This window comes from Podarcis liolepis (genome assembly GCF_965112155.1).
Source record: "Podarcis liolepis genome assembly, chromosome: 1".
In the NCBI taxonomy this organism is placed as follows: Eukaryota; Metazoa; Chordata; class Lepidosauria; order Squamata; family Lacertidae; genus Podarcis; species Podarcis liolepis.
The window spans coordinates 132,285,530-132,310,748 of record NC_139554.1 but is presented as its reverse complement, the minus strand read 5'-3'; the positions used below and the strand labels follow the sequence as shown (position 1 = coordinate 132,310,748).

The window sequence follows — 25,219 nt, the reverse complement described above, 5'->3', positions numbered from 1 at the left end:
CTAGGACTTGCTGATCAGAAGGTCAGTGGTTCGAATCCCCGCAACAGGGTGAGCTCCCGTTGCTCGGTCCCTGCTCCTGCCAACCAAGCAGTTCAAAAGCACGTCAAAGTGCATGTAGATAGATAGGTACTGCTCCAGCGGGAAGGTAAACGGCGTTTCCGTGCGCTGCTTTGGTTCGCCAGAAGTAGCTTAGTCATGCTAGCCACATGACCCGGAAGCTGTACGCCGGCTCCCACGGCCAGTAAAGCGAGATGAGCGCCGCAACCCCAGAGTCGGTCACGACTGGACCTAATGGTCAGGGGAGCTCACCCCATCGCGGGGATTCGAACTGCCGACCTTCTGATCGGCAAGCCCTAGGCTCTGTGGTTTAACCCGCAACGCCACCCGTGTCCCAAGTTAGGCTATAGAGATATCTAATGTTTTGACCAAAAGAGAAACGTCGTTCTACTTCTGCAATATATTGAAGCACGTGGCAAAATATTAGTAGGATTTTATAATATTATATAATATGAGGCAACACCTTAAAGTATATCGGCGCTGATTTCCAGCGTAATTGGACCGAGACCTCTGTATAATATGCGTCAGGCTATAGCGAAGCAGTGGCAGATTTCTCCTCCTGCGCACTAAAGAAAACAGGGCTGTGGGGGGGGGAGCCAAGGGAGCTTCTTTCTCTTAATCTGTGATTCTCCGGCATTTGTTAGCTAAACCGCTTAACTCCCCCAGCTCTCCATTGCTCACACCAGGGAAGTTCATAAAGTACACCTTTCCGCACAGCATGGGTTTTATCTTCCAGTTGATTTCTGCTTCTGAACTCTCCATACACACAGGCGCAGAAATCCTTGTGAGTAAGCCCGTAACAACTCGACAGTTTCAGTTCTGAAAACTCCCTCCAGAGTTGTATCCAAAGAGCTCATTTTATGTTAGCTTCCCCCCCCCCTTTCCCTTTTCTTCTTCTTTAGGAAGAAGCTCAGCAAAAGAAGCAGCGAGGGAGGGGGAAATCCCAAAGATCTTAAACTGGCTTTTCTAGTGCTATTGATGCAGAAGCGCAGGAGGTTTAAAACTCACGCAAGCCCCATAGCTCGCTGTCTTTCTAATGTTGTGGACGGCCTTCGCCTGCTCCATTTTGGCCCAAAGGCAACGTAGCTGAGATTGCGTAGACTTTTAACCAGGGCATTTTTTCAGCCACAACTTGCCAGAACTCAGTTCCGGCATCTCTCACTGAGAGCCAGTGTGGTGTAGTGGTTAAGAGCTGTAGACTCGTAATCTGGTGAACCGGGTTCGCTTCCCCGCTCCTCCACCTGCAGCTGCTGGGTGACCTTGGGCCAGTCACACTTCTCTGAAGCCTCTCAGCCCCACTCACCTCACAGAGTGTTTGTTGTGGGGGAGGAAGGGAAAGGAGAATGTTAGCCGCTTTGAGACTCCCTAGGGTAGTGATAAAGCGGGATATCAAATCCAAACTCTTCTCTTCTTCTTCTCAGGTGGGCGGCATTGCCATTACAAGAGAACAAGGTTCATGGCAACTCTTTTTCTAGGAAAATAGCTCTGCTTTTAGCTAGCCAGGCTGGACCAGAGGTATCTATAGGGAGCTATAGCTCCCCAGTGCTGGCTGCCAGCCACAAACTTCCCTGAAAACCACAGAGTAGCCTCCTTCCCAAAATGGAAGTCTTCTTTCTTAAAAGGGGCGTGGGTGGCGCTGTGGTCTAAACCATTGAGCTGCTTGGGCTTGCCGATCAGAAGGTCGGTGGTTCGAATCCCTGCGATGGAGTGAGCTCCTGTTGCTTTGTTCCAGCGCCTGCCAACCAAGCAGTTCGAAAGCACGTCAAAGTGCAAGTAGATAAATAGGTACCGCTGTGGCGGGAAGGTAAACGGCGTTTCTGTGTGCTCTGGTTTCCACCACAGTGTTCTGTTGCACCAGAAGCGGTTTAGTCCTGCTGGCCACATGACCCAGAAAGCTGTCTGCAGACAAACGCCAGCTCCCTTGGCCTGAAAGCGAGATGCATGCTGCAACCACACAGTTGCCTTTGACTGGACTTAACCACCCAGGGGTCTTTTACCTTTACCTTTTTACCTTCTTTCTTAAAGCCACAGACAGGCTTCTGCCTTTTGACACACTATTTCCAAGACAGAGAATGTGTGAAAATCGACTTAGCTTTTCTGAGAAAACCACGAACATGATTGATGAAACCTAACGCATCTCGGTCCAACTCTTCCTTAAAACAGTGACAATCTGTGTGTTGCGAGGTTGTATTTTGGGTGCAAATTGAGTTTCAGACCAATGTAATAAGTTGCCCCCACTCCCAGCCACACAAAAAAAAAACCCAGAAGTGTAGCTAGCTATGATTTGGGACTTAGTGGGTGGGCAAAACAGGTCCCCCCCATGCTGAGAAGATGTGTGAGGAGAAGTGTGAAGGAAAGCCGAGGATCAGGATGTTATAAAGGGGCCAACTTCCTTGCTTTGATTTACGAGGGCCTCATCTCCAACTTCCCTGGGGATAATCAGCAGCAGAGATGCATTTGTTTATGGGCAGCACATGCATGGCACAGATGATGGAATATTATCCTTTGCAGGATGTGGGATGAATGTGAGCGATACAATTACTTGCACTTTGGACACTGAATAGACAGCAGCCTGAGCTGCTCTCAGGACTTCAGTTTGATCTCATTTGTAGCCATTCATAGAAGGCTTTGGTGCTGGGGTGTATGACGTCTCAAGGCTAATTCCTAAGCTACAATCCCGCTTTGACTGTTGCTTTTCTCAGGCAGGATTCAGTCACATATCGGCAAATACCAGTTTTACCACCACCATCCCGCCCCATTCTGACTTGCTTGCACAAAGCTTGCTTGTAGGTAGACCTGGTCTTCAGAAGCTTCTAAACTGCCGCTATATAGGAGGTAATCAGTCATATCCCATCAAATTCAGGTTGTGCAGTTATAGTCAATGTTCCTAGGGGAGGAGGAGTCTTGCACAACAAACATGCTTCTCGGAAAGATCAGACTTTTTGCAATAAGGAAAGTGGCAGGGAAATGGACTGGATAGTGTGGGATGATACTTGATGTTGTCTACCCTGAAAACAAGTCAAAATGAATGTTCATTAAGTCGCCGTCGTAATCTAGCCTCCTTGCATACCAAATCAGGACAGATGCTCAATAAACAGATCATCTGGAAGCACCCCTCTTTAGCATGAGATGTATTCTCCTCCACACTTCTGCCAGGAATGTAGGAAACTGGGGGGGAGGGGAGGCAGGACATGGTTACTTCCCAACACCAAAACTGGCACAAAGGTACCTGCATCTCCCCATTTTCCTACATTGCCAGACCAGCATGGCATGCGAAACAGCCGTGTAAAAGTATGGCATTTGCAAACTGAACCCCCCTCAGTTTGTGTTTCAGTTGGGCAGCTTTGGAATAACTGCCTCAGACATTATCGCCTGAACAGTTCGAAAGTACGTCAAAGTGCAAGTAGTAAACAGGTACCGCTCCGGGGGGAAGGTAAACGGCGTTACCGTGCGCTGCTCTGGTTCGCCAGAAGCGGCTTAGTCATGCTGGCCACATGACCTGGAAGCTGTACACCGGCTCCCTTGGCCAATAAAGTGAGATGAGTGCTGCAACCCCAGAGTCGGTCAGGACTAGACCTAGTGGTCAGGGGTCCCTTTACCTTTACCTAACTCCAGAGCACCATTGTCTTTAAGGCCAATAATATAAATGACATGTATATGTCACTTAAAAGTATTTCCTCACCAACCCAGCCACCACCTGTCGATCCCTAAACGGTGTGTTGTTTTCCTTGGCACTCGCTTGTCTTTGGAAGAGCTGTTTGTTTTTACAAATAATAATGACGATCTCTTTGAAGACCACACGCACCTAGGAGGTATGAAAGGGAGAAGCTGCAATCGTGTGCACCAAGGGGTGGGGAACTAGACCTGCCCACCTGTCAACCTCCAGATGTCGCAATGGCACCAGGTGACCTGTTTTGATGTACAGTGGTACCTCAGGTTACATACGCTTCAGGTTACAGACTCCGCTCACCCAGAAATAGCGCTTCAGGTTAAGAACTTTGCTTCAGGATGAGAACAGAAATCATGCTCCGGCAGCGTGACGGCAGCAGGAGGCCCCATTAACTAAAGTGGTGCTTCAGGTTAAGAACAGATTCAGGTTAAGTACAGACCTCCGGAACGAATTAAGTACTTAACCCGAGGTACCACTGTACTGCTTTGTGCATGCTGGCCAAGTGGTTTGCTGGGTGCCTTTGCAGGTGCTACCAAGCAGTTGGCTGATGGTGCCTGCAAGCCCCCTTTTGGCCCAGCCTGCCCCAGACCATATATCTATAACTTATTTAGGGGTCTATGGGGTGTTAGGGGCGGGGCAGTACCTCTGATGGGAGACACGTTGTGCTCCTTCTGGGGTGGTTTGTCCACCTTTGCCCTGCATTAAGCTCTCACCTGTGGTCCTAGAAGCTGAGAATGGCCACACACCAGGAAACACCGTCAGCTGGACAGCTAAACCAAGTAACGGTAGCCAATGGGTATCAAACCTTCACAGAAGCTCCAAGTGTCCCTGTTTCCCCGGGACAGACTCAGGTTTACAGAAGCCAGTTTCTGATTTGATCCCAGAATGTCTCGCTGTTCCTTCGGATGTCCTTATGTTCACTGGATAAAGGTTGGAGAATATGCCTTCAGTGAGTTTGGGACTTCTCCTGCATGCAAAGATGGGCTCTGGCAGACTGAGTGGACGAGACCAAGCGTTAGGAAGGCTGTTCCTTTTTCTGTATATATAAATTTTTATTAGTTTTTTGTAACATACCATTTTCAACAGTAGTTAAACGTATTTTTACATCGTATTCAATTTTTTTGACTTACGTCAGTCCTGTCTGAAAATTTTCCAATCTAATCTCTTAGTATACATTTCTTATTTTCCCTGTTACATTTAAAACTCATAACCAATATCTCGCAGCGCAATTCTATACATGTCTACTCAGTTTTCCCCCAAATAACTGGAATGGAAGAGCAGGGAAACTCCAGCTTGGGGGCCTGATCCATTTCAGACAATGCTCACCAGCCATATAGGTAAAGGTAAAGGGACCCCTGACCATTAGGTCCAGTCATGACCGACTCTGGGGTTGCAGCGCTCATCTCGCTTTAGTGGCCGAGGAAGCCGGCGTACAGCTTCCAGGTTATGTGGCCAGTATGACTAAGCCGCTTCTGGCGAACCAGAGCAGCGCACGGAAACGCCGTTTACCTTCCCGCCAGAGTGGTACCTATTTATCTACTTGCACTTTGACGTGCTTTCGAACTGCTAGGTGGGCAGGAGCAGGGACCGAGCAACGGGAGCTCACCCCGTCACGAGGATTTGAACCACCGACCTTCTGATCGGCAAGTCCTAGGCTCTGTGGTTTAACCCACAGCGCTACCCGCGTCCCTTCTCCGGGTATAGGGCGGTATATAAATTCAATAAATAATGGTGATGATGATGATGGGTTGTGATGTGCAGAACTCCCATATGTACTTTTGCATAGCTTTTTCTGCATGTGGTACTTGGTGGATGAGGGGAAAGAAGGCACCAGTAAGAAACAGATGGCCTGGAAATATCATTCTTGGTGTTTGCTTAAATCTAAAAGAAAAGCCAGCATAAATCAGAGTGGTGGTACTTGGCTCTTAGCACTGCTGTGGGATTTTCTTGCAAATTTTTGGAGCAAGTGCCCCCTCTATCTGCATCACAACATCCTCTGAAACCTGGTTTTCTAATCTGATTGAAGCTGGTTTGTAGGGGAAGTATTTAACCAAGAAACTACAGGAACAATATGGACTACGGCTAATGCCATGTGAATATACAGTGGTACCACGCAAGACGAATGCCTCGCAAGACGAAAAATGCGCAAGACGAAAGAGTTTTCTGTTTTTTGAGTCGTTCCACAAGACGCATTTCCCTATGGGCTTGCTTCGCAAGACGAAACGTCTTACAAGTTCTTGCGAGTTTATAACAGAAACATTGCGTATGTTGTGTGTGAGTGTGTGTGTGTCGAGTTTGTACAAACTAAATGATTGGGGGTTGGGTTTCCTGCAACAAGAGCTCGCTCATCTCAACGGCATTTGACTCTGGGGCCTTTGGTGCTCCAGAATGTACTTTAGAAACTACTGCAAGAAAAATCTATGCACAGTGTATGTTTTACTTACCTTCTGCATCAGAGCTTTCCAAACTGTGTCGTGACATGTTGGTGTGTCGGCTGCTGTGTGTAAGTGTCTTGTGTTAATGCTCCCTGTCCTCCTCCCAAAGGGCTGGAAAGGGGCTAGTTTAACCTCTGGTTTGCTAGTAAAAATAATTTCCGTGTCTCGAAATGATGCGTGTCCAAAAAGTGTGTCACCAACGTGAAAAGTTTGGAAAGCTCTGTTCTACATCATTTCAGTTACATTCTGCATTATGTAGATTTAGGAACAGGGTCAAATACCAGCAGTATACGAAACAGCGCGGCATCTGAACTAAGTACTGATGGTGTGTGTTCAGTGGGATCAGTAAAATAAACTACAAAAAAAAAAACCACCCAAAGTTTGGAATCCCCTCCAAACCGGTGCCAAACTTTTGCAGTACTTCTGTGTTTGGCAGCGAAGACTCCCCACATTTTGCAGCACCCCGCAAACTGAGCAATTGATAGATCAAAAGCGGGGATCCCACATTTTGGAGTTCGTAGTTAATGTTAAGTACTGTTATAAGAATGTTAAGGTCATTATATATATATATATATATATATATATATATATATATATATATATTAGAGGTTCATAAATGTACCAAGCAAACCCATACAAATATGTAAACACCCCATGCCTGAAACCCACAGAAAACTCCTGAAACCATTTTCTCTCTCCCAAAATGACCTCAAATATTTCTCTGCAAGGTCGGAGGAAATTGGAAATCTGCCATTGGCGCTTTCACAAATCCTGTCTTAAGGGCACATTTAAGATATGGATAGGGTGTAAGCCTGTGACCTGGATTCAGGAATTGAGTAACAAAAGAGTGGCCAGTATGCCCAGGTAATCCAATTGAGCAACCTAGCAGACAAGAGAAAAAAACAACGCGCTCAGATTTATGTTGTAGTCCACCCCTTCTGTGATGTATGTATGATGTTTCTGGGGGTGGTCTTGGACTTCAGGGCGGGGAATTTAAAATGTTTATATAAGGGCTTGCACACCTTTGTCCTGGGTCCCTTTCCCACTTCTCTGCGTGTGGGGGAGCACCCTGTTGCAACAGTTTTAATAAAGATCAGGCTTATAGCCGCTTTGCTTTTGTATATCCTGGTCTGGTCTCTGTTCATTTCCCGACAGGTTTGAGCCTTAAAAGGTACCCTCTCTCCGAAGGTCCAGACTTCCTTAAGAAACTGAACCCCTTGAAGGGGCCCCATTTTCATTCTTATTTCAGTACGAATCCTGTGTTTGATGTAGCAATTGCTCAGTTTGTGGGGCACTTCAAAATGCTGCAAAAAAAACCCTGCAAAACTTTGGCACATGTTTCCAGAGGATCCCAAAGTTTGGGGTTCGTAGTTAATGCTCCCCAGTTTGATCTCTTTCCAGCTCAAGACTGCACAACTCATGATCCAAACACAGCTGGCTAGCAGGATGTATTAGGGCTGATCAGCTGTTTGCAAATTCCCTGTACAGTGGTACCTTGGTTTGCATACATTTTTTATTTATTTTTTAGTGATAATACTCAGCGTCTTTTATTCAACATTTCGATTTATTTGCACACATTCTAAGATAACCAACTTTTCTTCCCTATACATATTTAATCAATTTAAATAAATAAAGATGCACAATTAGATTTTAAAAAAACAGTGTATAACAAAAAAAAATACCTTCATGAATATAGCAAGCTTTAATTCAGCTATCTGAAGCACAGCACTTTTCACTCTAATTGATTTTAATGGGAGAGTTATTTTACTTAACTTGTTCCCACTGAAATTAAGGTGTTGTAAAAGTGTTCCTGGATTTGTCAGTTAAGGATACAGAGCTTTTGTTTGCCTATGACTATATATATATATATATATATATATATATATATATATATATATATATAGACACACACACACACACAGGCACATATCATATTAGGCATATATTACTGTTGTTTACACTTTTGAAAATCCTGTAAGGACATCAAGGCAGCTTTTAGAATTCTGCATGAGAAAGGTTTGAGGAAGTCAAAAGTTTGGTAAACTACACTTGCCCCCTCTGTTTCATGAGATGAACAAGATTCTAGGAAACAAATGGTAACATTTCACATACATTTTGGATTACAAACACATCAAACCCGAAAGTGCGTGTCCTTGGTTTGCAACCTTTTTTGGGGGGGATTACAACCCATTTTTTATTTTTATTTTTATTTTTTGGATTATGAACTAATTTATTTTGGAGGCCCCATTGGCGAAAGTGTGCCTTGGGTTACAACCTGTTTTGGTTTACAAACGGACCTCCAGAACGGATTATGGTTGTAAACCAAGGTACCGCTGTATTTGCAAAAATAATAATACGACAATGGAGCTTTATCACCCCCTGGTGGCTGAACAGACATTGACCGTCGTCTATATATTCTGCTTTGTATGTTGCCAAGGCCTGTTCTACCTTAACTTGTAACATACATTTATTTTTGCTCTGTCCCCACTGCAGATACAGAAAAACAACTGGACAATTTGCCCCAGCCAGCTAGCCCCTCACACCTGGAACCACACATTGCCCATCCCACCAGGATTTCTGCATCAGATAGGTAAGTATATGAAATGGGACGGCCGCTAGCATTTCCAAGGGCTGAGTCTCTCATGGAATTCTACTAAATATTGATCCAGAGCAGAATTCCAACGTATAGTTAGTAGAGTAAAAACTTAAACATGTTGTGGGATTCCCCCCCAAAATAGACCAGAGGCAATTGTATTTCATCCAGCAGAGCTTTACTGCGACTGAAGGCACGTGAGAATACTCCCACAACTCACTTATGGATCCCAGGTTTGCAGTTTTAAAAATTTTGCGCCTATGGAGGCATTTCAAACAAAATTCTATCGGTGTTTAATGGGGATCCCCCCCTGTGTATCTAATATAGCTGTCCGCTTAGAAGTTGGACAACCACCCGTTAATGCGCGGCTGTGGATTCTAAAGATACACTACTGGTTAAAACTTATTTTTTCCCCAGCCGGTTTGGCTCCTTTAACACTCTTAGACACCTTTCATTCCACCTGGAAAGCTTCCCTGTTTGAAAAGATAAGAAGCTTGGGATTCTCCCCGCAGATCTTGATAGCGGCAGGATATGAGAGAGCCAGAAGTCAAGTGCTCCAACGCATTAGGGACATAGAGCTGCAATGTCATATGGGCAAAATGGATAAACATGCCACAATTAGAGACTTTGGGAGAGGGTTCTCACCCGCAAATTATTTGGCTGATTTACAAATACCTAAGTACAGACACTCCTTTACCCTGGCCAGATTTAACGTTCTGCCCTCTGCCCTGCTGCTAGGCAGATATGAGGGCAAACCATACGAGTCACGTGTTTGCCCATGTGGCTCATCGGAAGTGGAAACAAGTCTGCATGTATTGCTGCACTGTAGTTACTACGAGGATCTACGTTTGACCTTTATTGCCCCAGTTCTACAAAAGCTTAAAAATGAACCAGAATTCCAACGTATGAGAGCCTTGGTAGAAGATAAGGTTCCTGAAATTACGATCAATGTGGCCAAATTTTGTGTAGCCGCTATTAGGCGCAGGAAACAAGAGCTTTCCAATGTCAATATGCAGGTGAAGGCAAATACTTAATTTTATTTATGCTGTCTAATTTTAAATTGCTGTTATGGCCTAATCTGTATTGAAATTGTCCTTTGCTTTTTCCGGTGTTATGCTTCGCTGACTAGCTGTACGAGTTAATCTGGTCTGTGACCGTTTAATAAAATTTGATTTGAAGGCACGTGAGCGTAATGGTCACAAATCCAATACAGTGGTACCTCGGGTTACAAACGCTTCAGGTTACAGATGCTTCAGGTTACAGACTCCACTAATTCAGAAATAGTACCTCAGGTTAAGAACTTTGCTTCAGGATGAGGACAGAAATCGCGTGGTGGCGGCGCGGCAGCAGCAGGAGGCCCCATTGGCTAAAGTGGTGCTTCAGGTTAAGAACAGTTTCAGGTTAAGAATGGACCTCCGGAACGAATTAAGTTCTTAACCCGAGGTACCACTGTACATTCAGGACAGGCGCTGTCCATAAGAAATCCAATTGCAGCAGACTTAACAGTAACATAATAAGTCTAAATCTTAACATTATACAGTGGTACCTCGGGTTAAGTACTTTAAAAAGTGAAGTAAAAAAAGAATGGGGGTGCCTAAATGAATACCTCAAAAGTCAAGGTTCGAGGGCAGAAATCTGGCTGAGTCTGGAATAACCTTGTGAAGTGAAAGGATATGAAAGAAGGATTTACATCTAGATGTTAGGATAGAGATGATAAAGAAAACAGGAAGACAGGAAGACACAATGAGAGATAAAGGAGGTGCTGTGGTGGAAGTCAATGTCTTGTTGTTTTTATAGTGTTTATAATATTAACTTGTAAGATATGGATTTGGTTTTGTTTTGTTTTGTTTTTGTTGTGTGTTTTTTAGTTTTTGAATGTGGATTTTTGTGTGTTGTGTATTGTTATTTTTTGATATCTTTCGTGTTGTTGTTGTTGTGTGGAAAATACGAATAAAATTCATTTTTAAAAAAAGAATGGGTCATAAGAGGAATACGTCGCCTAAATTACAAACATTTCCTTCTGAATAAGTTTGTAGCCTTCTTTGATTGTAACAAAGCTCAGTTTTCTGTTGAACGAGACAGTAGCCAAGTGGGGTCAACCTTTTGTATCTTACTTGGATGGGTTCATTAGTAAAATAAGACCTGTGTTATGGCATCGTCTTGGCCCAAAGCAAGGGTGACAAGTAAATCTTGAATTCTAGTAAACCTCCAGGCAAAAGAGATGGAACTCTTATGTATTCTGGGCCCAAGCTGCTGTAATCTCTCTATTTCCCAAATAGCACCTGGATTCTGGAAGGCTATAGAAAGGCAGCGTGGATGCTAGGACCATGATGGGGTTGGGGATTCTTCACAATGGGCAACTGTCAGGGAAACAGAGTGCACCATGAGGCTTTTGAGATGCTGAGATGAAAGGGGCATCCTTTTTATTATTAACCGTGGAGAAAAGTCTTGGGACTGCCATTAAAGGCACAGGAGAATATTATTTCCTTTTTGCCGTAGCGAGAGGACAAGAAAAGAAAGGCAGCTCTGCCCATTACAATTACATGAGTTGTGCCTCGTGGGGTTTCATAGCTTGCAAGCAAATAAAAACAAACTTAATGTGGGCTGTTTCGGGGGCAGCAGGTTGTTGTTGTTTAGTCGTTTAGTCGTGTCCGACTCTTCATGACCCCATCGACCAGAGCACACCAGGCACTCCTGTCTTCCACTGCCTCCCGCAGTTTGGTCAAACTCATGTTGGTAGCTTCGAGAACACTGTCCAGCCATCTCGTCCTCTGTTGTCCCCTTCTCCTTGTGCCCTCCATCTTTCCCAACATCAGGGTCTTTTCCAGGGAGTCTTCTCATGAGGTGGCCAAAGTATTGGAGCCTCAGCTTCAGGATCTGTCCTCCCAGTGAGCACTCAGGGCTGATTTCCCTAAGAATGGATAGGTTTGATCTTCTTGCAGTCCATGGGACTCTCAAGAGTCTCCTCCAGCACCAGAATTCAAAAGCATCAATTCGTCGGCGATCAGTCTTCTTTATGGTCCAGCTCTCACTTCCATACATCACTACTGGGAAAACCATAGCTTTAACTATACGGACCTTTGTTGGCAAGGTGATGTCTCTGCTTTTTAAGATGCTTTCTAGGTTTGTCAATGCTTTTCTCCCAAGAAGCAGGCGTCTTTTAATTTCATGACTTCTGTCACCATCTGCAGTTATCACGGAGCCCAAGAAAGTAAAATCTCTCACTGCCTCCATTTCTTCCCCTTCTATTTGCCAGGAGGTGATGGGACCAGTGGCCATGATCTTCGGTTTTTTGATGTTGAGCTTCAGACCATATTTTGCGCTCTCCTCTTTCACCCTCAATAAAAGGTTCTTTAATTTCTCCTCATTTTCTGCCATCAAGGTTGTGTCATCTGCATATCTGAGGTTGTTGATATTTCTTCCGGCGATCTTAATTCCAGCTTGGGATTCATCCAGCCAGCCTTTCGCATGATGAATTCTGCATATAAGTTAAATAAGCAGGCTGACAATATACAGCCTTGTCGTACTCCTTTCCCAAATTTTGAACCAATCAGTTGTTCCATATCCAGTTCTAACTGTAGCTTCTTGTCCCACATAGAGATTTCTCAGGAGACAGATGAGGTGATCAGGCACTCCCATTTCTTTAAGAACATGCCATAGTTTGCTGTGGTCAACACAGTCAAATGCTTTTGTGTAGTCAATGAAGCAGAAGTAGATGTTTTTCTGGAATTCTCTAGCTTTCTCCATAATCCAGCGCATGTTTGCAGTTTGGTCTCTGGTTCCTCTGCCCCTTCGAAATCCAGCTTGCACTTCTGGGAGTTCTCGGTCCACACACTGCTTAAGCCTGCCTTGTAGAATTTTAAGCATAACCTTGCTAGCGTGTGAAATGAGCGCAATTGGGTGGGAGTTGGAGCATTCTTTGGCACTGCCCTTCTTTGGGATTGGGATGTAGACTGATCTTCTCCAATCCTCTGGCCACTGCTGAGTTTTCCAAACTTGCTGCATATTGAATGTAGCACCTTAACAGCATCATCGTTTAAAATTTTAAGTAGTTCAGCTGGAATACCATCACTTCCACTGGCCTTGTTATTAGCAGTGCTTTCTAAGGCCCATTTGACTTCACTCTCCAGGATGTCTGGCTCAAGGTCAGCAACCACACTACCTGGGGTGTACGAAAGCTCCATATCTTTCTGGTATAATTCCTCTGTGTATTCTTGCCACCTCTTATTGATATCTTCTTCTTCTGCTTCTGTTAGGTCCTTTCCACTTTTGTCCTTTATTATGGTAATCTTTGTACGAAATGTTCCTTTCATATCTCCAATTTTCTTGAACAGATCTCTGGTTTTTCCCATTCTGTTGTTTTCTTCTGTTTCTTTGTATTGCTCGTTTAAGAAGGCCCTCTTGTCTCTCCTTGCTATTTTTTGGAAATCTGCATTCAATTTCCTGTATCTTTCACTGTCTCCCTCGCACTTTGCAGGTAGGTAAAGGTAAAGGGGCCCCTGACCATTAGGTCTAGTCGTGGCCGACTCTGGGGTTGCGGCGCTCATCTCGCTTTATTGGCCAAGGAAGCCGGTGTACGGCTTCCGGGTCATGTGGCCAGCATGTTCTGGCAAACCAGAGCAGCACACGGAAACGCCGTTTACCTTCCCGCCGGAGCGGTACCTATTTATCTACTTGCACTTTGACGTGCTTTCAAACTGCTAGGTTGGCAGGAGCAGGGACCGAGCAACGGGAGCTCACCCTGTTGCAGGGATTCAAACCGCCGACCTTCTGATAGGCAAGTCCTAGGCTCTGTGGTTTAATCCACAGTGCCACCCACGTCCCTTGCAGGTAGGTAGTTAGCATCTAAAGTTTCCATTTTGTTATTGCAGTTTCTTCTTTCCATAGGAAAAGATCCCCTGCTTACCAAGCATTCATCCTGACTTGCTTGCACGAAGCTCACACGATTCCTGCTTTTCATTGAGCGTTTGTTCTGATTTGTTGGCGGAGAGGGGATACGGCAGTGAGCCACTCATCCTGATTTGCTTGCATAGAGGTTATATACATCATCCCATAACTGGCTTGTTTATTCCACTTTTTATTGCATTTCCCCCACTTCAAAAAGTCTTTCTGATAAAAGCGGATTTGTCATGAGCGGGACAGAGCGCTTTAACCCACTTTAATTCTGCAAACCTACGGTACATTTCTGGAATCCCTTCCGCAAAGTGCTCACTATCTGTAGAGGGACCTCTGACAATGTGTCTGTTAACTTTCCATGTGTTTCTCCCATCTGATTATTTCATACTGCTTTTTCAAAGGGAGAAGGTCTCTGATTTGGCCAGCACCAACATGGAGATTCTTGACCGCAGTGCCGAAATGGAGAAGGGCGCAAGAATGGGCACCCATTCATCTGAAAAAGATCTTGTAGAAGAAGATGATGATGAAAAAACGTTGCCAGAGAAAACTAGAACGCCAACTAAGGCCACTGATCCCAAAGGAGTGAGTGTTAACCACTGTGGAAAAATCTTTATGCAAACTGATCTGGGTCCACAGGGCAAAGTGAGATGGACATTTTAGGGTACCACTAAAGGGAAGCAAATTGTTGATTATTTTGCTCATTATTATATTTACTACTGTAATGGGAGGGTGTTGGTTTTCTGCCTCAGAATCCGAAGCATCTTAGACCACCTCTTAAGGCAGGGATAGCAAGCCCTGCAGATGTTAGGTAAGGTAAAGGGACCCCTGACCATTGGGTCCAGTGGTGACCGACTCTGGGGTTGTGCGCTCATCTCGCTCTATAGGCCAAGGGAGCCAGCGTTTGTCCGCAGACAGCTTCCGGGTCATGTGGCCAGCATGACTAAGCCGCTTCTGGCAAATCAGAGCAGCACACGGAAACACCATTTACCTTCCTGCTGGAGCGGTACCTGTTTATCTACTTGCACTTTGACGTGCTTTCAAACTGCTAGGTTGGCAGGAGCAGGGACCGAGCAATGGGAGCTCACCCCGTCACGGGGATTCGAACTGCCGACCTTCTGATCGGCAAATCCTAGGCTCTGTGGTTTAACCCACAGCGCCACCCACGTCCCTATGGCAACAAATTCCATCATCACTGACCATTGGGCCATGCTGCTGGGGCAGATGGGAGATGAAGTCCAACAAGATTGTGGGGCACAGGCTCCCCGTCCCTATTTTGTGGGGGGAGGAGAAGCAAATAGAGTGCCTGTTAGGGCTGGGTTGATATATTGATATATTGCCCAAAACCGCATTGAAATCCATATTGTGATACCGGTTTCATAATTTTTGACCTAGCAATGTATCACAAATCATGGTGTGTGCCCTTTTCATGGAAGACCACCTTACTTGGCTATGAGTGATGGCCAAAGAAGAAAACAAAAGAAGAACTCTTAACAATCAAATTTTAAAATTTCCACCCAAACAAAAATGTGCTATGCTAACCTGTATTTGGTTAAGCACTAAATTTCTGTCTTTTATCCCACCCTGTACTCTACACCCTTTTCCTTTCTTTACTAGCAGGCTGCAGGTGTTGTTGAGGACAAAGCGAAGACAGGGCAGAAGAAACCTGAATCGATGAGAACTGGAACTGTATTGAAAGTGAAGAAGAAGACACTCAAGAAAGATAAACGGACAGATTTTGTTGTAGGTAAAGGAAAAGGTCATTTAAAAACTGGATGTTGTTCTTTTGTGAGGGATTCAACCAGGGGTCAGCAAACTTTTCCAGCAGGAGGCCGGTCCACTGTCCCTCAGACCATGTGGTGGGGTGGACTATTTTTTTTATTTTAAAAATGAACAAATTCCTATGACCCAGAAATAACCCAGAGGTGCATTTTAAATAAAAGCACACATTCTACTCATGTAAAAACACACTGATTCACTCTATAGTGAGGAAGCCTCACAGAAAACAGTGGGACTTACTTCTGGCTGTTTGCATTTCTTAGTTCTTATGTACTGAGTTGAATAGGATTCAGAATTCAGCAGTCTGATTGGTCCTAAAACAATACGATCCAGAATGCAGCAGTCTGATTAGTACACAGGAGCCACCCAATCCAGCTCCAAGTGGAAGTGAATCCACAACTTGATTGGCCTACAGGAGAATCCCGGAATTAGCCAATCACGTGGGGCCCATTGTGTAAATAATGTATATAAAGCAGACATTCTGGGGGAACTTCCATTCCCCCTCACCACTATGAGCTGAATAAAGAGCATGAAATCCACTCTCGACTCCGAGTATATTTCACAAACATTCTTTGGAACCTGAACATCTGATGTGGCTTACTTGCAGCCAATCAGAAGCCACGCTTTGGTTTCTGAACGTTTTGGAAGTCGAACGGATTTTTTAAAAACGCTAGGGCCAAACTATATATTATACAAATACAGTCATACCGGATTCCGTTCGACTTCCAAGGTACGACTGTATTTGTATAACACATAGTTTGGCCAGGGCATTAAAAAAAAATATTTGGCATGCCCAGAAAACCTTGTGCAATAATTTCACGAGATAATCTCAGCCGCAGCTCCTGTGTCATCGTTGTATGTGTGAGTGTGTGCGTTTGTCTCTTTGCAGGGAAACCAAAACAGAAGAAGGCTGTTGGGAAAACAGTTCCTTATTCCAAAGAGAAGTCAGCAGGTGTCAAAAGATCAGAGGCTGCTGTGGACACAAACCATGATGAAGAAAAAGGGGGTGTTGCTGTTGAAATGGAGCAGATCAGTTCTCTTCTAGAAGGAGAAGGCGGAGACGAAGAGGAAAAGGGAGGCTTTTTGGATCAAAGCCCTCCTCCTTCCAGCCCTCTCAGGGAAGAACCCCTCTTGCCACTTGAAGAAGGTGAAGAACCTTCTGCTGAAGATGTTCTCCATCCTTCTGGACCTCATGCCGTTCCTGCTGAGGAGACGGCTGCTGTTGATTGCCCAGTAGTTGCCCCTGCAGATGGCTCCCAGCCTGACACAGCTCTGAGCAATGACCCACCAGAGGTAAACAATGTCATTTTCCTGAAGAGCTGCTTTCTGAGTTCATTCTTGAACCATTTAGGAAGGGAGGTGTCAGATCCATGCAACCAAGGAGGCCCATGCAGCCAGGCCAACACACAAGTTCTTGCCACTTGTAAGCTTTCTCGCAGCTGTGCGAGAGGTGCTCTTGGATAAGAATCACCCATGCGGCTGGATCTAAAAAGCTAGGAATGCAAGTTATACCTGAGGACCAACAACACGTTGCATTAAATGCATGCAAGTGCTTTCAATGTGGATGTAAAGGTAAAGGTAAAGGGACCCCTGACCATTAGGTCCAGTCACGGACGACTCTGGGGTTGCGGCGCTCATCTCGCTTTATTGGCCGAGGGAGCCGGCGTACAGCTTCTGGGTCATGTGGCCAGCATGACTAAGCCGCTTCTGGCAAACCAGAGCAGCGCACGGAAACACCGTTTACCTTCCCGCTGGAGCGGTACCTATTTATCTGCTTGCACTGGTGTGCTTTCGAACTGCTAGATTGGCAGGAGCAGGGACTGAGCAATGGGAGCTCACCCCGTCATGGGGATTCGAACCGCTGAGCCCAAGGCTCTGTGGTTTAAATGTAGGTGATTCTTAAAGCTGATACTTGAAAGGGTGGTGATTTTCACTGGGACCACAATGTGTAGGGAGGGGGGAGGTTTAGCTCTTCCCTCCCCAGCTGCAATCCCTATCCAAATCCCACCCCCACCCCTTGCAGGGCAATTCCCTTAAGATGAAAGTGTCCATTGCTGCCCTAAAGCTGTTTTTATAAGAATAATTTCCACCGGTGAGCAGGAGTATGCTGAGGACTGTGGCTGGAAGGGCAATGTGCCTTCCCTCCATACATTATAAATCCCCCTTTTGGTATTACTTTTTTTAAAAAAAAACCTGGCCAAGGTTGCATGCTATGCATTTATTGGAATGTGTTCAGTTAGGCCTCGAGGAATCTTCTGCCCCACACAAGGGAACACAAGGTTTTTTTTTCCAATATTCACAGGATGCCGTTCTCATCAAAACGCCCACCCCTTCACAATTTAATCTAGATTTACTGTTTCCATGTTTTCATTTCAGGTTTGGGTCTGGGTCGGTTTTTTTACATATCAGTTTTCCTGCAGAAATGATAGATCCCGATTAAAGGGAATATGGGGTGGGAATATGAGATGGCATTCGGATGCAGACCACGCAATGTGCGCTGAGTTCACCATAAACTGCTGCGTGGAAGCATCCTGAGTCACAGCAAAGGCAAACTCCACATGGTTAACGGTGTCAAAAGAGCCCTTCTGGATCGGGCCCAAGGCCCATCTCGTTCTCCTGTTCTCCTAGTGTAGCCTTCTTAGACTTTACCAACTGGTGGGGTCTGCCTTGCTCCCGGGAGGGAGAAAGGAAGTCAAATGACACCGAGGTTGATTCAGAGAAAGAGTTTATTCTGCTCTCCGGATAGCAGAAGGCACTTGCATGGTCAGCTCACAGCAAGTCCAAAGAGAAAGAAATTTCATGCAGTATATATAGAGTACATATAGAGGAGGGAGAAAGGTTGTTTTCTGCTGCTCCAGAGAAGCGGACACGGAGCAATGGATCCAAACTACAAGAAAGAAGATTCCACCTAAACATTAGGAAGAACTTCCTGACAGTAAGAGCTGTTCGACAGTGGAATTTGCTGCCAAGGAGTGTGGTGGAGTCTCCTTCTTTGGAGGTCTTTAAGCAGAGGCTTGACAACCATATGTCAGGAGTGCTCTGATGGTGTTTCCTGCTTGGCAGGGGGTTGGACTCGATGGCCCTTGTGGTCTATTCCAACTCTATGATTCTATGATTCTATGATTCTATATATCCCTCCAGGCACCCTCTCCCCCCTTCCCCAGGAATCCAGCCACGTCAGCTTATACATGCAGGTTGACACCACAGATGTTCCTGCTCCAGTACTCTTAACCATAAAAGGGTGTTCCTCTTCCTGTACCCTTGACCATATAAGGGTATTCCTGTTCTGGCACTCTTACCTTGGGGTAAGAAGGTCACCAACTCTCCTGGCACTGTTCCCAGACTAGGTCTGTGTGTCAGAGTGTGGTCAGGATGTAAGATAAGACCCAGACGTGTCATCCCTGCTCCACTGGAACAGCCAAGGCCATCCATTGCTGTCACGGACTGATAAGGGAGAGGCTTTGAGCACTTGTTTATACAGCTAGCTTTCTGTTTATACATTGACTCAAGCTCAAGCTTCCTGAGCTTGAAAAGCTCAAGTTAATGCATTTTAGAAATGCTCCCTTGGGGAAGGAAAATGGGGGTTTGGGGTCAGTTTCAAACTCACTGCACAGAAACCCATTCCTTCACTAGTGGCCAACCAGATACCTCCAGGGAAACCCTTGAGCAGAATCTAAGCACAACAGCACACTCTCTCCCCTCCCCCCCTTTTGCGTTTCCCAGCTACTGGACCCGCCTCGGAACAAGCAGGAGGAGAAACTCTCGCGAGAGCAAATGATAGCCGAGAGGGCAGAGAAGAGGCGGCTTGCGGTGGAGAGAAAACGGAGGGAGCAGGAGGAGCGGAAGCGGAAGGAGCAGGAAGAGCAGGAGCGCATGGAGAGGATGAAAGAAGAAATGGAACAGGAGCAGCAGAAGAGGATGGCAGAGATGCGGTTAGTGAGGGAGGGGGAAGATGCCCACCATCGGGGGTAGGAGAATGAGCAGGAAACACACACACCCCTCTCCTAATGTAGCAGGGCCAACTCGCCTGCAGTGTGTCCTCAGCGTCCTACAAAACTCCCTGCATCTCTTCCAACACGCAGCCTCCCTCCCTGCATTTCCTCCAACACCCAGCCTCCCTCCCTGCATTTCTTCCAACACGCAGCCTCCCTCCCTGCATGTCTTCCAACACCCAGCCTCCCTCCCTGCATTTCCTCCAACACCCAGCCTCCCTCTCTGCATTTCCTCCAACACCCAGCCTCCCTCCCTGCATTTCCTCCAACACCCAGCCTCCCTCCCTGCATTTCCTCCAACACTCAGCCTCCCTCCCTGCATCTCTTCCAACACTCAGCCTCCCTCCCTGCATGTCTTCCAACACCCAGCCTCCCTCCCTGCATTTCCTCCAACACCCAGCCTCCCTCCCTGCATTTCCTCCAACACCCAGCCTCCCTCCCTGCATCCATTCCTTCAGATACATAGATATTCTATATTGTTTTATAGATGCACATCAGCACACAAATATTTACATTTTTAAACTCCATTGCCTCCCCACCCCCGGAGTTTGCATTCTGACAGTCAAAAGCGATGTTGCCAATTCAGAAACCTTCATTCAAACTTGTCCAATTTGCCTTTGCATCACAATGTGGTACTAACGGTCCTAGTGTAGGCCGTTCAGAGTTACATCCCAAACCCGAAGCAAATGAGATCCGACATTTGCAAAACCGAACTTGTAAATATTAAGGGTGATTCAGGTTTCCTGGCAGATTCCCATGCTAGACCAGCAAATGATTCCTAGACTTGTATCCCCTTTATTTAGGCTGAGTCTACACTAATATGTAAAAAGGCTATTCTAAAAAGTTAAATAGCTCTCAGTGCCATTTCCCATTCCGACGGATTGCTGCTCTACGGTGCCCTCTGGTGTCACATTTTTATAACCCATTCTTTAACGTTATGACAGACCAGTGTAGATTCGCCCTATAGCAGTGATGGCCAAACTAGGCCCTCCAGCTGTTATGGGACTACAGTTCCTGTCATCCCTGACCACTGGTCCTGTTAGCTAGGGATGATGGGAGATGAAGTCCCAAAACTACACCATCTCCCGGTATGCCCCACGGAGAGCCTCAAGGTCCATAAATAGCAACACCCTAGTGGTCCTGGGCCCTAAGGAAGTTAGATTAGCCTCAACCAGAGCCAGGGCCTTTTCAGCACTGGCTCCGGCCTGGTGGAACGCTCTGCCTCATGAGACTAGGGCCCTGCAGGATCTGATTTCTTTCTGCAGGGCCTGTAAGACAGAGTTGTTCCGTCTGGCCTTTGGCTTGGAGCCAATTTGATTCCCTCCCCCTCCCCCTCTTTCTTTTTCCTTTTTCCTTTCTCCTCCTGTGCTGAGGCTGCATTTTAATATTTTAATGTTTCTATATTTTAATGTTGTATTTTAATCTTGTTTTTAAGTTGTATTCATTCAACTTGTTTTTATTATTGCTTGTTAGCCGCCCTGAGCCCAGCCTTGGCTGGAGAGGGAGGGGTATAAATAAAAATTATTATTATTATTACTATTATTATTATTATTATTATTATTATTATCACTGCCCTATAGAATGCACTGACTGGCTATCTAGCTATCTCTCGTTCTCTCTCTCTCACAGCGGAGAACCCCAAGCCGCTGCTTCCCTCCCGAGCCGGGCGAGCATGAAACCTGGGAAATTTAAGGGACATCATCAATAAGGGACAGCAGCAGGACACGGCTCTAGGATCAGGGAGTTTCCCACCAAATAAGGGACGGTTGACAGCTATGATTCGCCCTATAGCAGTGATGGCCAAACTTGGCCCTCCAGCTGTTTTGGGACTACATCATCCCTGACCATTGGTCCTGATAGCTAGGGATGATGGGAGATGTAGTCCCAAAACAGCTGGAGGGCCAAGTTTGGCCATCACTGCCCTATAGAATGCACTGACTGGCTATCTTGCCCTTTTATTAGAGATAATAGGGAACCTGCAGCCCTCAAATGGTGTTGGGCTTCAATTCCCACCATCCCCTGACTATTGGCTATGCTGGCTGGGCCTGATGGGAGCTGGAGTCCAGGAACATCTGGGAGGACCACGGATTCTCCATCCCTATATGCTAAACTCCTCTCCCTTGCGGGTCCCCTTGCTTTTGCCCTGCATGCCCATGACCTACTTGGACCTTCCCTCCAACGGACACCTCTTCGTTTTAGTCTAAGGAAACAGCAGCTGGAAGAAGAGCGCCGGCGGCAGGAAGAGGAAGAAGCAAGGCAGCAGCAAGCTGAGAAGGCAGCCCAGGAATGTGCCCGGCACCAGCAGGAGGAGCTCCGCAGGAAACTCTTGGAAATGCAGAAGAAAAAGCAGGAGGAGGAGCGAGAACGCGCAGGTATGCCAAGGAAGGTTCCAGGTCTGAGGTGGGGAGGACCTTGATAAGATGCCCTCCATGGGCTCCTCCTGTCAGTCCGTGTGGCCCCCTATTCTGTGAGCTTATCCACTGGCACTGCAAGCTACCATTTTACTGGCATTGGCTCCCAGTATGCTTCCGAGCACAATTCAAAGTGTTGGTGCTGACCTTTAAAGCCCTAAACAGCCTCGGTCCAGTATACCTGAAGGAGCGTCTCCACCAGACACTGAGGTCCAGCGCCAAGGGCCTTCTGGCAGCTCCCTCATTGCAAGAAGTGAGGTTACAGGGAAGCAGGCAGAGGGCCTTCTCGGTAGTGGCGCCAGCCCTGTGGAACACCCTCCTACCAGATTGTGAAGGAAATAAGCAGCTATCTTATCTTTAAAAGACATCTGAAGGCAGCCCTGTTTAGGGAAGTTTTTAATATTTAATGCTGTACTGTTTTTAACACTCGATTGGAAGCCGCCCAGAGTGGGTGGTGAAACTCAGCCAGATGGGCGGGGTATAAATAATAATAATAATAATAATAATAATAATAATAATAATAATAATAATAATAATAATATATTATTATTATTATTATTATTATTATTATTATTATTATTATTATTATTTATCACAAAGCCCTCGAGCGCCCAGTACCATGTCATGCTGGGATGCTGTGGCATGTTAAGATGGCAGCCATGTGTGTGTGTGTGTGTGTGTGTGTGTGTGTGTGTGTGTACTTTTAAATATATTACTAATTGGGTACTCCGCTTATCTCTGGACTTCAAACTGATCACAGCAGCTATCAACTATTATTATTATTATTATTATTTGAATTTTTATACCGCCCTCAAAATCAAAATATAAAAACCACAATATATATAATCAAAATAAAAACAACAATCCAATAACACACATCCCCCCAAAAGACCACATTTTAAAAAGGCATAAGATGTCAATCAAATCAAATAAAGGCCTGGTTAAAAAGGAATGTTTTTGCCTGATGCTTAAAGGTGTATAATGAAGGCACCAGGCGGACCTCCCTGGGGAGAGCATTCCGCAGACGGGGAGCCACTGCAGAGAAGGCCCCGTTCTCATGTTGCCACCTTCCGAACCTCTTGAGGAGGAGGTGCATGAAGAAGGGCCTCAGAAGATGATCTCAGCGTCCAGGCAGGTTCACATGGAAAGAGGCAGTCCTTGAGGTATGGCGGTCCTGAGCCGTTTAAGGCTTTATAGGTCAAAACCAGCACTTTGAATTGGGCCCTGAAACTAATTTGTAGCCAGTGCGGTCGTACCAGGATCGGTGTAAAATGCTCAAACGGTGTAATATGCTCTATTACACCAACTACTATCTATAACGATCTCTTTCCCTCAGAAGCGGAGAAGCGGAGGCAGAAAGAAAGGGAAATGCAGCTGGAAGAGGAACGGCGACTCTTAGCCGAGATGGCAGAAGAGCAGCGCTTGGAGTACGAGCGAAGGAAGCAGGAAGAAGAGGAGCGAGTGAGGCGTGAGGCTGAGGAGAGGAGGAGAAGGGAAGATGAAGAGGCTAGACTTGCATTAGAGGAAGCAAAGAGACAAGCCTTATTACTGGCAAGGTACAAAACTTCGTACGATTTGTCTGAAACTCTTGAGAATCAGTGCCAAGCAAGTGTAGACAAACCAACCGAGGTCCTAAAGATTGCAATTAAAGTTCTAAATGGCTGCTCCATGGGGTAGGAAACCTTTGGTCTGCCAGGTGTTGATGAACTACCGTATTTTTCGCTCTATAGGACGCACCTTTTCCCCTCCAAAAATTAAGAGGAAATGTGTGTGCGTCCTATAGAGCGAAAGCAGGCTCCTTGGCTTCAGCGATAGCGACGCGAAGCCTCCGAAGCGCAGAGGGAGTGCTCCCTCCGTGCTCCGGAGGCTTCACGTTGCTGTCGCTGAAGCCTGGAGAGCAAGAGGCGTCGATGCGCACCAACCCCTCTCGCTCTCCAGGCTTCAAGGATAGCCACCTGAAGCCTTCGGAGTGCAGCGCGAGTTCCCGCTGCTCTCCGCAGGCTTCGGGTTCCTTTTGCTGAAGCCGGGAGAGCAAGACTCTCCTGGCTTCAGCAGAGAGGGAGAGCTGCGCAGCTCCCCTTCAGCAAAGTGGGAGGAGAAATGAACGGGGCTCCGTTTCTCCTGCCGCTTCGCTAAAGGGGCACTGAGCAGAGAGGGGGAGAATTTTCCCCCCTTGTTCTCCCCCTCTAAAACAAGGTGCGTCCTATGGTCGGGTGCGTCCTATAGAGCGAAAAATACAGTACATTTCCCATCAGCACCAGGCAGTATGGCCAATGAGCAGGGATTATGGGAGTTGAAGTTCCACAACAAGGGCCAGAGGTTCCCCACACCTGACTGAAAGGATCAGGTCTCCCATACCAGCAGCCTGCCTGGTCCTTAAGGTCTGTTGGGGAGGTTTTGGCTGGGGCATGACTAGTTCGGCTGTGAAACAGGGCCTTATCTGTGACTGCACCTAGATTATAGGACTCCCTGCCTCTGGAGGCGAGTACTTGAGTTCTTGTCTTCTTACCATCTGGCCAAGACATTCTTAGCCATTTGATCTCGGTGTTTTAATGGATTGAGGCCTACCATAAAGGTAAAGGAAAAGGGACCCCTTTCCCTTTTCCACAAACGGGAGTTGTGACCAACTCTGGGGTTGCAGTGCTCATCTCGCTTTATTGGCCGAGGGAGCCGGCGTACAGCTTCCGGGTCATGTGACCAGCATCACTAATGAAGGCTCCGGGCAAACTTCCCTGGGGAGATAATTCTACAGACGGGGAGCCACTGCAGAGAAGGCCCTATTCTCGTGTTGTCACCCTCCGGACCTCTTGAGGAGGAGGCACACGAGAGAGGTCAATGGGCTCCTAGCTCTGTACTGGATTGTGATCATTGGTAGTACAACCCAACCTATACATGTCTATTCAGAAATAAGCCCCACTGAGTTCAATAGGACTTACTCCCAGGTTAGTGTGTACTAGCTTGGTGGCTTTGCAGCACAATTCTATACATGTCTACTCAGTTCCCACCAAATAACTGGAATGGAAGAGCAGGGAAGCTCTAGCTTGGGGGCCTGATCCATTTCAGCCAAGCCATGCTCACCAGCCATATAGGTAAAGGTAAAGGGACCCCTGACCATTAGGTCCAGTCGTGACCGACTCTGGGGTTCCAGCGCTCATCTCGCTTTATTGGCCAAGGGAGCCGGCGTACAGCTTCTGGGTCATGTGGCCAGCATGACTAAGCCGCTTCTGGCAAACCAGAGCAGTGCACAAAACACCATTTTACCTCCCCGCCGGAGCGGTACCTATTTATCTACTTGCACTTTGACGTGCTTTCAGACTGCTAGGTTGGCAGAAGCAGGGACCGAGCAACGGGAGCTTACCCCGTTGCGTGGATTCGAACCACCAACTTTC

The 25,219-nt window shown here is 46.4% G+C and overlaps 1 protein-coding gene across 2 annotated transcripts in view; it reads left to right on the top strand.

Moving 5' to 3' along the window:
• Positions 1–25,219, top strand: part of KIAA2012 — a 78,356-nt gene that overhangs the window by 49,859 nt on the left and 3,278 nt on the right. The window contains exons 14-20 of one of the 2 annotated variants that reach the window (XM_083472414.1): positions 8,656–8,752; positions 14,053–14,233; positions 15,269–15,395; positions 16,317–16,720; positions 19,151–19,359; positions 21,619–21,791; positions 23,167–23,386. In XM_083472414.1, coding sequence (XP_083328540.1) covers positions 8,656–8,752; positions 14,053–14,233; positions 15,269–15,395; positions 16,317–16,720; positions 19,151–19,359; positions 21,619–21,791; positions 23,167–23,386 — 1,411 coding nt within the window. Of the gene's footprint in view, positions 1–8,655; positions 8,753–14,052; positions 14,234–15,265; positions 15,396–16,316; positions 16,721–19,150; positions 19,360–21,618; positions 21,792–23,166; positions 23,387–25,219 lie in introns of both variants that reach the window. The other variant, XM_083472413.1, reaches the window with a different exon arrangement.